The sequence below is a fragment of the Scyliorhinus torazame genome, chromosome 22 (assembly GCF_047496885.1).
Source record: "Scyliorhinus torazame isolate Kashiwa2021f chromosome 22, sScyTor2.1, whole genome shotgun sequence".
Classification (NCBI taxonomy): Eukaryota; Metazoa; Chordata; class Chondrichthyes; order Carcharhiniformes; family Scyliorhinidae; genus Scyliorhinus; species Scyliorhinus torazame.
The window spans coordinates 27,111,773-27,127,394 of record NC_092728.1 but is presented as its reverse complement, the minus strand read 5'-3'; the positions used below and the strand labels follow the sequence as shown (position 1 = coordinate 27,127,394).

Below are 15,622 nucleotides of genomic sequence, written 5' to 3'. Positions count from 1 at the left end.
GCCTTTTGAACACGTTAATGTATCTTGACAAACACATTGATAGGATGGGTATATAGAGCGATACGGCACTAGGAAGTGCTGAGGGTTTTGGCCAAGGTTGGTAACATGAACGTTACAGGCTTGGAGGGCCAAAGGGCCTCGTCCAGTGCTGTATTGTTCTTTGTTTGTTGATAATGGCGGAGGATACTGCATCCCGGGTGGGGATTAAGGCTAAATGGGAGGAGGAGTTAGAGGAAGGGGTGTGGTGGGAGGCCTTGCACAGGGTGAACGCCATTTTGTTCCCCCTGATGATCTTTTACCATCCGTGGTCCAGCCTCACCTGCAGTTGTTCCTTCCACCTGGCCATCTGCTGGGCCGGGGGTGGGGGCTTCAGCGGGGGGAGTGGAGTTGGTGACGGGAGGGGGCTGCCCGAGACCCACTCCTTCTCTCTCATTGCTCGACCGTTCGTCGTCCAGCGTGGCTTCACAGGGAGGGTAACCTGTGGAAAGACAAAAGGTGGTGTTAAACTAGCGAGTGAGGGGGGGGGGGAGAAAGAGAGGCAGGACGGTGGGGGGCTGAAAACGAAACGGAGGCGGGACGGGGCAGCCGGGGCGAGTGGGGGCAATAAACAGGTGATGCTCGAAATGCCGGAGGTATCAGAGCACAGAGGTCTGAGGGGTTGGAAGAGGTTCCAGAGATAGGGAACTGGGCGGATTTGAAAAGGAGGCGAGGGGGGGGGGGGGGGGGGAAGAGGGGATTTGAAACCTGAGGCATTAACATGGGGAGGCGTAGGTGGGTGTGCCTTTCTCAGGGTGACCTTGTTACCTGCACCGCGGGCGATTCCCTCCGCCACGTCGCACTTTGGTGACACGGAAGGACTCGCCATGTTGGCGTTCATCTCTCGGCGCACCGTGGCTGGGGTTTCGGCATCGCGGAGGAAGACATGCCCATTTTTCCAGAGCACGGTTGGCAGAGAGGCTGAAAGAGGGACAGAAAAAATTCAGAATGGAGAGTTTAACCATCAGCTTCCCTCTGCCAGTACCTACCGAGGGAGGGCTGGGGGGGGAAAGAGGAGGGCCGGCGCCGAGGGAGGGCCGGGGGGGGTGGGGGGGGAGGAGTGAAGGCCGGGGTGGGAGGGCCGGGCGCAGAGGGAGGGCAGGCGCCGAGGGGGGGGCCGGTGCAGAGGGAGGGCCAGGCCGAGGGAGGGCCGGCGGCGAGGGAGGGCCAGGACAGGGGGGGGGGGGGGGGTTGAGGGAGGGCCAGCACCGAGGGAACGACTCACTCTCGAAAGTCAGCGCTGAGGGAGCGCCAGGTGGTATCCTTTGATCATTAAACCCATGTCCCAGAATGCTCGCTCACTTGGAAGAATATCGAAAGAGTAATCGAGTTGGAGTCAAGTTGGAGAGTTAGCGGGTGTGGTGGTATGTATTAGGGGTAGTACGGTACCTGTGAAGCCGAGAGGCTATTGGCTGACAGGTCCCAGGACCTGGTTGGATCTGCCACCTACTGGCTCTGCCCTGAATGCGGACTATAAGAGCTCGGGTTCTCCCAGCAGCCGCATTCTGTAACTGAGCTGCTGGGGAACAAGTCTTGCTTAATAAAGCCTCGATTGATTTAATCTCTTCTCGACTTGAGTGAGTAATTGTTGCGCTACAGCAGGCAAGAGAGAGATGGGGAGGAGTAGGAAGGATTTGCAGCGGGGGGGGGGGAATTGATGGGGGAAAACAGATTTCGAAGGGGGGGGGGGGAAGAGACAGATTGGGGGGGGGGGGGGGGCAGACAGATTGGGGACGGGGGAGGGAGAGACGGCGGACGGGGAGGGAGAGACGGGGGAGGGAGAGAGAGACGGGGAGGGAGAGAGAGACGGGGAGGGAGAGAGAGACGGGGAGGGAGAGAGAGACGGGGAGGGAGAGAGAGACGGGGGAGGGGAGAGAGAGACGGGAGAGAGTGAGTCGGGGGAGAGAGAGAGACGGGGAGAGAGAGAGAGACGGGGAGAGAGAGAGCCGGGGAGAGAGAGAGCCGGGGAGAGAGAGAGCCGGGGAGAGAGAGAGCCGGGGAGAGAGAGAGCCGGGGAGAGAGAGAGCCGGGGGAGAGAGAGAGACGGGGGGGAGAGAGAGAGAGACGGGGGGAGAGAGAGAGAGACGGGGGGGGGAGAGAGAGAGAGAGAGACGTGGGAGAGAGAGAGAGAGAGACGTGGGAGAGAGAGAGAGAGAGAGAGAGAGAGAGAGAGAGAGGAGAGAGAGAGAGAGAGACGGGGAGAGAGAGAGAGAGACCGGGGGAGAGAGAGGAGAGAGACGGGGGAGAGAGAGAGAGAGAGAGACGGGGGAGAGAGAGAGAGAGAGAGACGGGGGAGAGAGAGAGAGAGAGACGAGAGAGAGACGGGGGAGAGAGAGAGAGACGGGGGGAGAGAGAGAGAGACGGGGAGAGAGAGAGAGAGACGGGGGAGAGAGAGAGAGAGACGGGGGAGAGAGAGAGAGAGACGGGGGGGAGAGAGAGAGAGAGACGGGGGAGAGAGAGAGAGACGGGGGAGAGAGAGAGAGACGGGGAGAGAGAGAGAGACGGGGGAGAGAGAGAGAGAGAGAGACGGGGGAGAGAGAGAGAGAGAGAGACGGGGGAGAGAGAGAGAGAGAGAGACGGGGGAGAGAGAGAGAGAGAGAGACGGGGGAGAGAGAGAGAGAGAGACGGGGGAGAGACAGAGAGAGAGAGACGGGGGAGAGAGAGAGAGACGGGGGAGAGAGAGAGAGAGACGGGGGAGAGAGAGAGAGAGAGAGACGGGGGAGAGAGAGAGAGAGAGACGGGGGAGAGACAGAGAGAGAGAGACGGGGGAGAGAGAGAGAGACGGGGGAGAGACAGAGAGAGAGAGACGGGGGAGAGAGAGAGAGACGGGGGAGAGAGAGAGAGACGGGGGAGAGAGAGAGAGACGGGGGAGAGAGAGAGAGAGACGGGGGAGAGAGAGAGAGAGACGGGGGGGAGAGAGAGAGAGAGACGGGGGAGAGAGAGAGAGACGGGGAGAGAGAGAGAGAGACGGGGGAGAGAGAGAGAGACGGGGGAGAGAGAGAGAGACGGGGGGAGAGAGAGAGAGACGGGGGAGAGAGAGAGAGACGGGGGAGAGAGAGAGAGACGGGGGAGAGAGAGAGAGACGGGGGAGAGAGAGAGAGACGGGGGAGAGAGAGAGAGACGGGGGAAAGAGAGAGAGACGGGGGAGAGAGAGACGAGGGAGAGAGATTGACGAGGGAGAGAGATTGACGGGGGAGAGAGATTGACGGGGGAGAGAGATTGACGGGGAGAGAGATTGACGGGGGAGAGAGATTGACGGGGAGAGAGATTGACGGGGGAGAGAGATTGACGGGGGAGAGAGATTGACGGGGGAGAGAGATTGACGGGGGAGAGAGATTGACGGGGGAGAGAGATTGACGGGGGAGAGAGATTGACGGGGGAGAGAGATTGACGGGGGAGAGAGATTGACGGGGGAGAGAGATTGACGGGGGAGAGAGATTGACGGGGGAGAGAGATTGACGGGGGAGAGAGATTGACGGGGGAGAGAGATTGACGGGGGAGAGAGATTGACGGGGGAGAGAGATTGACGGGGGAGAGAGATTGACGGGGGAGAGAGATTGACGGGGGAGAGAGATTGACGGGGGAGAGAGATTGACGGGGGAGAGAGATTGACGGGGGAGAGAGATTGACGGGGGAGAGAGATTGACGGGGGAGAGAGATTGACGGGGGAGAGAGATTGACGGGGGAGAGAGATTGACGGGGGAGAGAGATTGACGGGGGAGAGAGATTGACGGGGGAGAGAGATTGACGGGGGAGAGAGATTGACGGGGGAGAGAGATTGACGGGGGAGAGAGATTGACGGGGGAGAGAGATTGACGGGGGAGAGAGATTGACGGGGGAGAGAGATTGACGGGGGAGAGAGATTGACGGGGGAGAGAGATTGACGGGGGAGAGAGATTGACGGGGGGAGAGAGATTGACGGGGAGAGAGATTGACGGGGGAGAGAGATTGACGGGGGAAGAGAGATTGACGGGGGAAGAGAGATTGACGGGGGAGAGAGATTGACGGGGGAAGAGAGATTGACGGGGAAGAGAGATTGACGGGGGAAGAGAGATTGACGGGGGAAGAGAGATTGACGGGGGAAGAGAGATTGACGGGGGAAGAGAGATTGACGGGGGAAGAGAGATTGACGGGGGAGAGAGATTGACGGGGGAGAGAGATTGACGGGGGAGAGAGATTGACGGGGGAGAGAGATTGACGGGGGAGAGAGATTGACGGGGGAGAGAGATTGACGGGGGAGAGAGATTGACGGGGGAGAGAGATTGACGGGGGAGAGAGATTGACGGGGGAGAGAGATTGACGGGGGAGAGAGATTGACGGGGGAGAGAGATTGACGGGGGAGAGAGATTGACGGGGGAGAGAGATTGACGGGGGAGAGAGATTGACGGGGGAGAGAGATTGACGGGGGAGAGAGATTGACGGGGGAGAGAGATTGACGGGGGAGAGAGATTGACGGGGAGAGAGAGAGAGAGAGACGGACTGGGGAGAGAGAGAGACGGACGGGGGGAGAGAGAGGAGACGGGACGGGGGAGAGAGAGACGGGACGGGGGAGAGAGAGAGACGGACGGGGGAGAGAGAGAGACGGGACGGGGGAGAGAGAGAGACGGGACGGGGGAGAGAGAGGAGACGGGACGGGGGAGAGAGAGAGACGGGACGGGGGAGAGAGAGAGACGGACGGGGAGAGAGAGAGACGGGACGGGGGAGAGAGAGAGACGGGACGGGGGAGAGAGAGAGAGACGGGACGGGGGAGAGAGAGAGACGGGACGGGGGAGAGAGAGAGACGGGACGGGGGAGAGAGAGAGACGGGACGGGGGAGAGAGAGAGACGGGACGGGGGAGAGAGAGAGACGGGACGGGGGAGAGAGAGACGGGACGGGGGAGAGAGAGAGACGGGACGGGGGAGAGAGAGAGACGGGACGGGGGAGAGAGAGAGACGGGACGGGGGAGAGAGAGAGACGGGACGGGGGAGAGAGAGAGACGGGACGGGGGAGAGAGAGAGACGGGACGGGGGAGAGAGAGAGACGGGACGGGGGAGAGAGAGAGACGGGACGGGGGAGAGAGAGAGACGGGACGGGGGAGAGAGAGAGACGGGACGGGGGAGAGAGAGAGACGGGACGGGGGAGAGAGAGAGACGGGACGGGGGAGAGAGAGAGACGGGACGGGGGAGAGAGAGAGACGGGACGGGGGAGAGAGAGAGACGGGACGGGGGAGAGAGAGAGACGGGACGGGGGAGAGAGAGAGACGGGACGGGGGAGAGAGAGAGACGGGACGGGGGAGAGAGAGAGACGGGACGGGGGAGAGAGAGAGACGGGACGGGGGAGAGAGAGAGACGGGACGGGGGAGAGAGAGAGACGGGACGGGGGAGAGAGAGAGACGGGACGGGGGAGAGAGAGAGACGGGACGGGGGAGAGAGAGAGACGGGACGGGGGAGAGAGAGAGACGGGACGGGGGAGAGAGAGAGACGGGACGGGGGAGAGAGAGAGACGGGACGGGGGAGAGAGAGAGACGGGACGGGAGAGAGAGAGAGACGGGACGGGGAGAGAGAGACGGGACGGGGGAGAGAGAGAGACACGGGACGGGGGAGAGAGAGAGACACGGGACGGGGGAGAGAGAGAGACGGGACGGGGGAGAGAGAGAGACGGGACGGGGGAGAGAGAGAGACGGGACTGGGGAGAGAGAGAGACGGGACGGGGGAGGAGAGAGAGAGACGGGACAGGGGAGAGAGAGAGACGGGACGGGGGAGAGAGAGAGAGACGGGACGGCGGAGAGAGAGAGACGGGACGGGGGAGAGAGAGAGACGGGACGGGGGAGAGAGAGAGACGGGACGGGGGAGAGAGAGAGACGGGACGGGGGAGAGAGAGAGACGGGACGGGAGAGAGAGAGAGACGGGACGGGAGAGAGAGAGAGACGGGACGGGAGAGAGAGACGGGACGGGGAGAGAGAGAGACACGGGACGGGGGAGAGAGAGAGACACGGGACGGGGGAGAGAGAGAGACGGGACGGGGGAGAGAGAGAGACGGGACGGGGGAGAGAGAGAGACGGGACTGGGGAGAGAGAGAGACGGGACGGGGGAGGAGAGAGAGACGGGACGGGGGAGAGAGAGAGAGACGGGACGGCGGAGAGAGAGAGACGGGACGGGGGAGAGAGAGAGACGGGACGGGGGAGAGAGAGAGACGGGACGGGGGAGAGAGAGAGACGGGACGGGGGAGAGAGAGAGACGGGACGGGGGAGAGAGAGAGAGAGACGGGACGGGGGAGAGAGAGAGAGAGACTGGACGGGGGAGAGAGAGAGACGGGACGGGGGAGAGAGAGAGACGGGACGGGGGAGAGAGAGAGACGGGATGGGGGAGAGAGAGAGACGGGACGGGGGAGAGAGAGAGACGGGGTGGGGGAGAGAGAGAGACGGGACGGGGGAGAGAGAGACGGGACGGGGGAGAGAGAGACGGGACGGGGGAGAGAGAGACGGGACGGGGGAGAGAGAAACGGGACGGGGGAGAGAGAAACGGGACGGGGGAGAGAGACACGGGACGGGGGAGAGAGAAACGGGACGGGGGAGAGAGAGACGGGACGGGGGAGAGAGAGAGACGGGACGGGGGAGAGAGAGACGGGACGGGGGAGAGAGAGACGGGACGGGGGAGAGAGAGACGGGACGGGGGAGAGAGAGACGGGACGGGGGAGAGAGAGACGGGACGGGGGAGAGAGAGACGGGACGGGGGAGAGAGAGACGGGACGGGGGAGAGAGAGACGGGAGGGGGAGGGAGACAGCGGGGGAGAGAGACAAGGGGAGGGAGACAGCGGGGGAGAGAGATGGGGGGGAGAGAGATGGGGGGGGGGAGGATGGGGAGGGAGGATGGCGGGGGGGTGTGGAAGATGGGGGGAGGGGAGGAGGGAGGAGGGAGAAGAGGGGAAGAGGGGAGGGGGAGGCAGCGAGCTACGTGGCGGTTACAGCCCACGGAGCTATAGGGTTCCATGTTACAGGCAGCGAGCTATGGGGATCCAGGTTACAGGCAGTGAGCTATGGAGCTCGAAGTTACAGGCAGCGAGCTATGTGGCTCCAGGTTACAGGCAGCGAGCTATGGGCTCCAGGTTACAGGCAGCGAGCTATGGGGCTCCAGGTTACAGGCAGCAAGCTCTGGGGCTCCAGGTTACAGGCAGTGAGCTACGGGCCTCCAGGTTACAGGGAGCGAGCTATGGGGCTCCAGGTTACAGGCAGCGAGCTATGGGGCTGCAGGTTACAGGCAGCGAGCTATGGGGCTCCAGGTTACAGGCAGCGAGCTATGGGGCACCAGGTTACAGGCAGCGAGCTATGGGGCTCCAGGTTACAGGCAGCGAGCTATGGGGCTCCAGGTTACAGGCAGCGAGCTATGGGGCTCCAGGTTACAGGCAGCGAGCTATGGGGCTCCAGGTTACAGGCAGCGAGCTATGGGGCTCCAGGTTACAGGCAGCGAGCTATGGGGCTCCAGGTTACAGGCAGCGAGCTATGGGGCTCCAGGTTACAGGCAGCGAGCTATGGGGCTCCAGGTTAAAAGCAGCGAGCTATCGGGCTCCAGGTTACAGGCAGCGAGCTATGGGGCTCCAGGTTACAGGCAGCGAGCTATGGGGCTCCAGGTTACAGGCAGCGAGCTATCGGGTTCCAGGTTACAGGCAGCGAGCTATGGGGCTCCATGTTACAGGCAGCGAGCTATTGGGCTACATGTTACAGGCAGCGAGCTATGGGGATCCAGGTTACAGGCAGTCCTATGGGGGCTCCAGGTTACAGGGAGCGAGCTATGGGGCTCCAGGTTACAGGCAGCGAGCTATGGGGATCCAGGTTACAGGCAGTGAGCTATGGGGTTCCAGGTTACAGGCAGCGAGCTATGGGGCTCCAGGTTACAGGCAGCGAGCTATGGGGCTGCAGGTTACAGGCAGCAAGCTATAGGGCTCCAGGTTACAGGCAGCGAGCTATGGGGCTCCATGTTACAGGCAGCGAGCTATGGGGCTCCAGGTTACAGGCAGCGAGCTGTGGGGCTCCAGGTTACAGGCAGCGAGCCCTGGGGCTCCAGGTTACAGGCAGCGAGCTATGGGGCTGCAGGTTACAGGCAGCAAGCTATAGGGCTCCAGGTTACAGGCAGTGAGCTATGGGGCTCCAGGTTACAGGCAGCGAGCTATGGGGCTCCAGGTTACAGGCAGCAAGCTATAGGGCTCCAGGTTACAGGCAGCGAGCTATGGGGCTCCATGTTACAGGCAGCGAGCTATAGGGCTCCAGGTTACAGGCAGCGAGCTAGGGGGACTCGTTTCCAGTCAGTCCCAGGGGTGAGTGCAGGTGTCGGAGTGAAGCCGTGCCTCAAGGTACAGTCTGCGGCAAGACGCGTTCGCAATCTCCAAATAGCAGGCCGGAACGGAGGCTGCAAATGGACTGTGGTCAACAGTTACAGAACAGCCACCGAGGCACAGGCCGGCTGACGAGGGAGTCACAGCACCCGGGTTATTTATACCCGTCAACACGCTCATCTCACACAGAACCAGTCAGACTTCTGCATGAAGCATGTCGTAAGAGCTCACTCACTCACTCACACAGCCCTGATCACAAAGAGCCGACCCACCCACACACAAACTCACCCCCACACATCCCACCCCCCCCAGCACACACACCCCACACACTGCCCCCTCAACGCACACACCCCACCCCACACACCTCACCCCCACAATGCACACACCCCACCCCCACCACACACACCTCACCCCCACAATGCACACACCCCAACCCCCACCACACACACACAACCTCACCCCCACAATGCACACACCCCACCCCACACACCTCACCCCCACAATGCACACACCCCAACCCCCACCACACACACACAACCTCACCCCCACAATGCACACACCCCAACCCCCACCACACACACACACAACCTCACCCCCACAATGCACACACCCCACCCCCACCACACACAACCTCACCCCCACAATGCACACACCCCACCCCCACCACACACACAACCTCACCCCCACAATGCACACACCCCACCCCCACCACACACACAACCTCACCCCCACAATGCACACACCCCACCCCCACCACACACACAACCTCACCCCCACAATGCACACACCCCACCCCCACCACACACAACCTCACCCCCACAATGCACACACCCCACCCCCACCACACACAACCTCACCCCCACAATGCACACACCCCACCCCCACCACACACACAACCTCACCCCCACAATGCACACACCCCACCCCCATCACACACACAACCTCACCCCCACAATGCACACACCCCACCCCCACCACACACACAACCTCACCCCCACAATGCACACACCCCACCCCCACCACACACAACCCCACCCCCACAATGCACACACCCCACCCCCACCACACACACAACCTTACCCCCACAATGCACACACCCCACCCCCACCACACACAACCTCACCCCCACAATGCACACACCCCACCCCCACCACACACACAACCTCACCCCCACAATGCACACACCCCACCCCCACCACACACACCTCACCCCACCCCACACACAAACTCACCCCCACAATGCACACACCCCACCCCCACCACACACACAACCTCACCCCCACAATGCACACACCCCACCCCCACCACACACACAAACTCACCCCCACAATGCACACACCCCACCACACACACACACAACCTCACCCCCACAATGCACACACCCCACCCCCACCACACACACAACCTCACGCCAACAATGCACACACCCCACCCCCACCACACACAACCTCACCCCCACAATGCACACACCCCACTCCCAACCCCACAATGCACACACCCCACTCCCAATCCGCACAAACACACACACCGCCCCCTCAACGCACACACCCCACCACAGACACAAACTCACCCCCACAATGCACACACCCCACCCTAACCCGCACAAACACACACACCACCACACCACACCCTAATATATATATATATGTATATATAAAATATATATATATATATATACATACACACACACACACATATATGTACAGAGACACAAAGTGATATATACACAGACAAACACACAGTGATATATACAGACACACACAGTTATATACGTACACAGTGATTGTACACACACAGACAGTGATATATACACAGAGACTGTGATATATGAAGGGAATAGATAGGATAGATGCGGGCAGGTTGTTTCCACTGGCGGGTGAAAGCAGAACTATGGGGCATAGCCTCTAAATAAGGGAAAGTAGATTTAGGACTGAGTTTAGGAGGAACTTCTTCACCCAAAGGGTTGTGAATCTATGGAATTCCTTGCCCAGTGAAGCAGTAGAGGCTCCTTCATTAAATGTTTTTAAGATAACGATAGATAGTTTTTTGAAGAATAAAGGGATTAAGGGTTATGGTGTTCGGGCCGGAAAGTGAAGCTGAGTCCACAAAAGATCAGCCACGATCTCATTGAATGGCGGAGCAGGCTCGAGGGGCCATACGGCCTACTCCTGCTCCTAGTTCTTATGTTCCTTATATACACAGAGACTGTGATAATATATATATATATATACACACACACACAGACAAACATGCAATGTTTGACAAAGGGTCACCTGGACTCGAAACGTTAGCTCTTTTCTCTCCCTACAGATGCTGCCAGACCTGCTGAAATTTTCCAGCATTTTCTTTTTGGACACACACAGTGATATATATGCACAAAGAACAAAGAAAAGTACAGCACAGGAACAGGCCCTTCGGCCCTCCAAGCCAGTGCCCACCATGCTGCCCGACTAAAACTACAATCTTCTACACTTCCTGGGACCGTATCCCTCTTCCCATCCTATTCATGTATTTGTCAAGATGCCCCTTAAATGTCACTGTCGTCCCTGCTTCCACCACCTCCTCCGGCAGCGAGTTCCAGGCACCAACTACCCTCCGTGTAAAAAAACTTGCCTCGTACATCTCCTCTAAACCTTGCCCCTCGCACCTTCAACCTATGCCCCCTAATATTGACTCCTCTACCCTGGGGAAAAGACTCTGACTATCCACCCTGTCTATGCCCCTCATAATTTTGTAGACCTCTATCAGGTCGCCCCTCAGCCTCCGTCGTTCCAGTGAGAACAAACCAAGTTTATTCAACCGCTCCTCATAGCTAATGCCCTCCATACCAGGTAACATTCTGGTAAATCTCTTCTGCACCCTCTCTAAAGCCTCCACATCCTTCTGGTAGTGTGGCGACCAGAATTGAACACTATACTCCAAGTGTGGCCTAACTAAGGCTCTATACAGCTGCAACATGACTTGCCAATTCTCATACTCAATGCCCCGGCCAATGAAGGCAAGCATGCCGTACGCCTTCTTGACTATCTTCTCCACCTGTGTTGCCCCTTTCAGTGACCTGTGGACCTGTACACCTAGATCTCTCTGACTTTCAATATTCTTGAGGGTTCTACCATTCACTGTATATTCCTTACCTGCATTAGGCCTTCCAAAATGCATCACCTCACATTTGTCCGGATTAAACTCCATCTGCCATCTCTCCGCCCAAGTTTCCAAACAATCTAAATCCTGCTGTATCCCCTGACAGTCCTCATCGCTATCCGCAATTCCACCAACCTTTGTGTCGTCTGCAAACTTACTAATGTGATACATATACACACAGACACACCGTGAGATATACGCAGACACACACACAGTGATATATACATACACAGACGCACAGACACAGTGAGATATATATACACACACATACAGAGACACAGTGATATATATCTATATTATTACACAGGCCCACACAGTGATATATAAATATTATTAGACACACACACAGTGATATGTGTATATATACACAGACACAGTGATATATATACACACTGACACACAGTGATATATATATATATATATATATATATATATATACAGACAGTGATATATACACAAACACACACATATATATATACACAGATGCACAGTGATATATAATATATATACACACAGACCCACATACACTGTTATATACATATATACACAGAAACAGTGATATATATGCACACTGTCATTTGAGAATACCTTTAAGAAATGTACCTTTAAGAAATGGGTGTATCATCAGTGATGTCAGAGTGTGGGTCGAGCTGGGCTGTCTGTCAGCTTTTTACTTTCGTGTTAGGCTGTTTGCTTCAGGGTGTGTTTTAGTTTCGTTTTCAGTGTTGGAGCTGAAGCCAGACAAAGCAGGTGTACTGTTGATCTCTCTGCCATGAAAAGACTATCTCTTGATCATTTGGTGAATTCAGAATTATAAATGTTCTCAGTAGTGAATGTAAACCGAATGCGCTTCTGTTAAAAGGTGTTTCTTCTGTCTTCTGGATGTTGTTTGGGAAGTTATTAAGGATTACTTAGTGTTGTAGTCTTTGGGGGTTGTATTTGAATTAATGGTGGCTAAGATATTCACTGTATATTTTAAAAAGGTTAACTTGAGTTCACAGAATAAACACTGTTTTGCTTGAAAAAATATTTTCCGTTTCTGCTGTACCACACCTGTAGAGTGGGCCGTGTGCTCCCCATACCACAACGTAGTAAAAGTTGTGGGTCAGGTGAACTCCATGATACATTTTGGGGTTCTCTAAACCCTGGCCCATAACAAATTGGGGGCTCGAGGGGCATAAAAGTCTATCTATTGGATGGGCATAAATGTCTATCCATTGGATTGGCTTGGTGAACTGAAAGACGGTGAGGGGTGAGCATATTGTGGTTGCTTTTCAGGTGTGGTATTTTAGTTAAGTAGGGAGTGTGTTGTGGACAATGGCTCTTTCAGAGGCTCGGAAATTTTTGTGGGTGGAGACGGTCACACGCAGTACCTTACGGACAGAGACTAAAAGCAGACTGTTAGATTTGGCAAAAACATTGCAGTTAACATTACCTGACAAAATGCGAAAAGATGAGGTAATTATGGCGGTGGCTAAGCATTTAAAGATGCCTCAGATAGAGTTTGACTCATTGGAAATTGCAAAAATTCAGTTACAAATTAAACAAATGGAACACGAGAAAGAATTAAAGCAGCTTGAATACGAAAAAGAGGAAAAAGAAAGAGAGAGAGTGGAAAAAGAAAGAAGAGTGATAGTGAGGACAAGGAAAAGGAGAGAGAAGAAAGGAGAAAAGAAAGAATAGCCCGAGCAGAACAAAGAGAAAGAGAAAGGGAGATACAGATCAGGGAAAAAGATAAAGAGAGAGAGTTTGAACTTCAGAAAATGGCCATGAAACATGACAGTCAGTTAAAATTGGCAGATGTAAAGGGAAACGTACAGTTGGATGATCGTGATGAGGATAGTGAGAAAGAGTGTCAAAGTCGAAGCCTTGGTGGGAATCTTTTTAAATATGTCCAAGCATTGCCAAGTTTGACGAGAAGGAGGTAGCCTTTTTCATTTCATTTGAGAAGGTAGCTAAACAAATGAAATGGCTACAGGACATGTGGGTATTACTGATTCAAACAAATATGGTAGGTAGGGCTAGTGAAGTGTTTGCATCACTACCTGAGGAGGTACCTGGGACGTATGAGGAGGTGAAAAAAATTCATCTTCGGTGCGTATGAACTAGTGCCTGAAGCCTACAGCCAAAGGTTTAGAAAGTTAAGGAAAGAATTTGGTCAAACACACATGGAGTTTGAAAGGATCAGAGTAATTTTGATAGGTGGATAAGGGCTTTGAAAAGAGACCAAACATATGAAGCTCTCAGAGAAATTATACTTTGAGGAGTTTAAAAATTCAATTCCTGATGTAGTGAGAACCTATGTGGAAGAGCAGAGGGTTAAAACTGCGAGGTTAGCAGCAGAAATGGCAAATGATTATGAATTAGTTCATAAATCAAAGATTGGTTTCCGACATCGGTTTCAGCCGGTGAGGGATAGAAACTGAGGACATGAGAAATGCTCAAGTGGTAAAGGTAAAGGTGATCTGATGGGAGACAATAAAGAGAGTGTGCCTCAGATTAAAAAAGAAATCCAGGAGGGTGGAAAAGAAATGAAAAGTTTCAAATGTTTTCACTGTAATAAACTAGGCCATGTAAAGTCACAGTGTTGGTGGTTGAAGAAAAGCACTGGGAAGGCTGATGTGGTAAAACAGGAAGACAGTGGGGTTTGTGAAAGTGGGAAAGGAAAGCCCAAGGGAAGCGAAGGAGTTGCAAAAGATTGTGCAGCCTGATCAAGAGGTGATTGATAAGAAGGTGCCGGATCTCTTTAAAGAATTTACTTGAGTGGATAAAGTTTACTCATGTGTATCAGGAAGAGAAGGTAAAGAAGTCACAATTTTGAGAGATACGGGAGCTGGTCATCTTTAGTGATAAGAGATGAGAAGTTATGTAGTTTGGGAAGAATGTTGCCAGAAAAGGAGGTAATATGTGGAATTCAGGCAGAGAGGAGTAGTGTTCCATTATATAAAGTAAGGTTGGAAAGTCCAGTGAAGAGTGGTGAAGTGGTAGTAGGAGTAATAGAGAAACTATCTTGTCCAGGAATACAGTTTATCTTGGGTAATGATATAGCTGGATTGCAGGTGGGAGTGATGCCTACAGTGGTTGATAACCCAGTGGAAAATCAGACAACGGAAGGGTTGAAGGAGGAATATCCTGCGATTTTTCCGGATTGTGTGGTAACAAGGTCGCAAAGTCACAGGTTAAGACAACAGGAGAAATCAAAGATGAAGTTGAAGTGCAATTATCAGAAACGATTTTTGATCAGATGGTTGAGAAAGGAAAAGAGCAGGTGGAGGATGTTTTTAGTTCAGGAAAATTGGCGGAGTTACAACAAAAAGTTGTAGAAATAAAACGGATATATCAGAAAGCATATACAGAAGAGGAATTGGAGGGTATACCAGAGTGTTATTACTGTAAAAATGATGTCTTGATGAGAAAATGGAGACTTGTGCATATGCAGGCGGATGAAAAGTGGGCAGAAATTCATCAAGTAGTATTGCCGGTAGGGTGTAGAAAGGAGGTGTTGCAAGTTGCACATGAGGTACCAGTGGAAGGTCATTTGAGAATAAGGAAAATTCAAGCTAAATTCCAGAAACATTTTTATTGGCCTGGACTACATAAAGATGTAGTTAAATTTTGTCAATCATGTCACACATGTCAAGTGATAGGGAAACCTCACGCAGTGATAAAACCAGCACCCTTAATACCCATTCCAGCATTTGAGGAACCTTTTAGAAGGGTCCTAATCGATTGTGTAGGACCGCTTCCTAAAACAAAAAGTGGGTATCAATATCTTTTGACTGTAATTGATGTGTCTACTAGTAATTTCCAGAGGCCATTCCAGTACGTAATATTACAGCTAACGGGATTGTGGAAGAGTTACTTAAATTATTTACTAGATATGGACTACCCACAGAAATTCAATTGGATCAAGGAACGAATTTTACTTCAAAGTTATTCAAAGAAGTTATGGATAGTTTAGGAATAAAACAACTTAAATCAACTGCGTACCATCCAGAATCGCAGGGAGCATTAGAAAGGTGGCATCAGACATTAAAGACAATGTTGAGGGCGTATTGTCAAGATTATCCAGAGGATTGGGATAAAGGAATCCCATTGTTTGCAATTAGGGATGCACCTAATGAGTCTACTAAATTT

The 15,622-nt window shown here is 54.3% G+C and overlaps 1 protein-coding gene across 3 annotated transcripts in view; it reads right to left on the bottom strand.

The window, feature by feature from the left end:
• The window catches only part of LOC140398978 (vacuolar fusion protein MON1 homolog B-like), a 79,365-nt gene that overhangs the window by 49,032 nt on the left and 14,711 nt on the right, over positions 1-15,622 (bottom strand). For 2 of the 3 annotated variants that reach the window (XM_072487998.1, XM_072487999.1), the window contains exons 2-3: positions 805-957; positions 320-478 (exon numbers count right to left, since the gene is read on the bottom strand). In XM_072487998.1, the coding sequence (XP_072344099.1) occupies positions 320-478; positions 805-877 (232 nt within the window). In that variant the 5' untranslated portion in view covers positions 878-957. Of the gene's footprint in view, positions 1-319; positions 479-804; positions 958-12,088; positions 12,161-15,622 lie in introns of those variants that run through there. The other variant, XM_072488000.1, reaches the window with a different exon arrangement.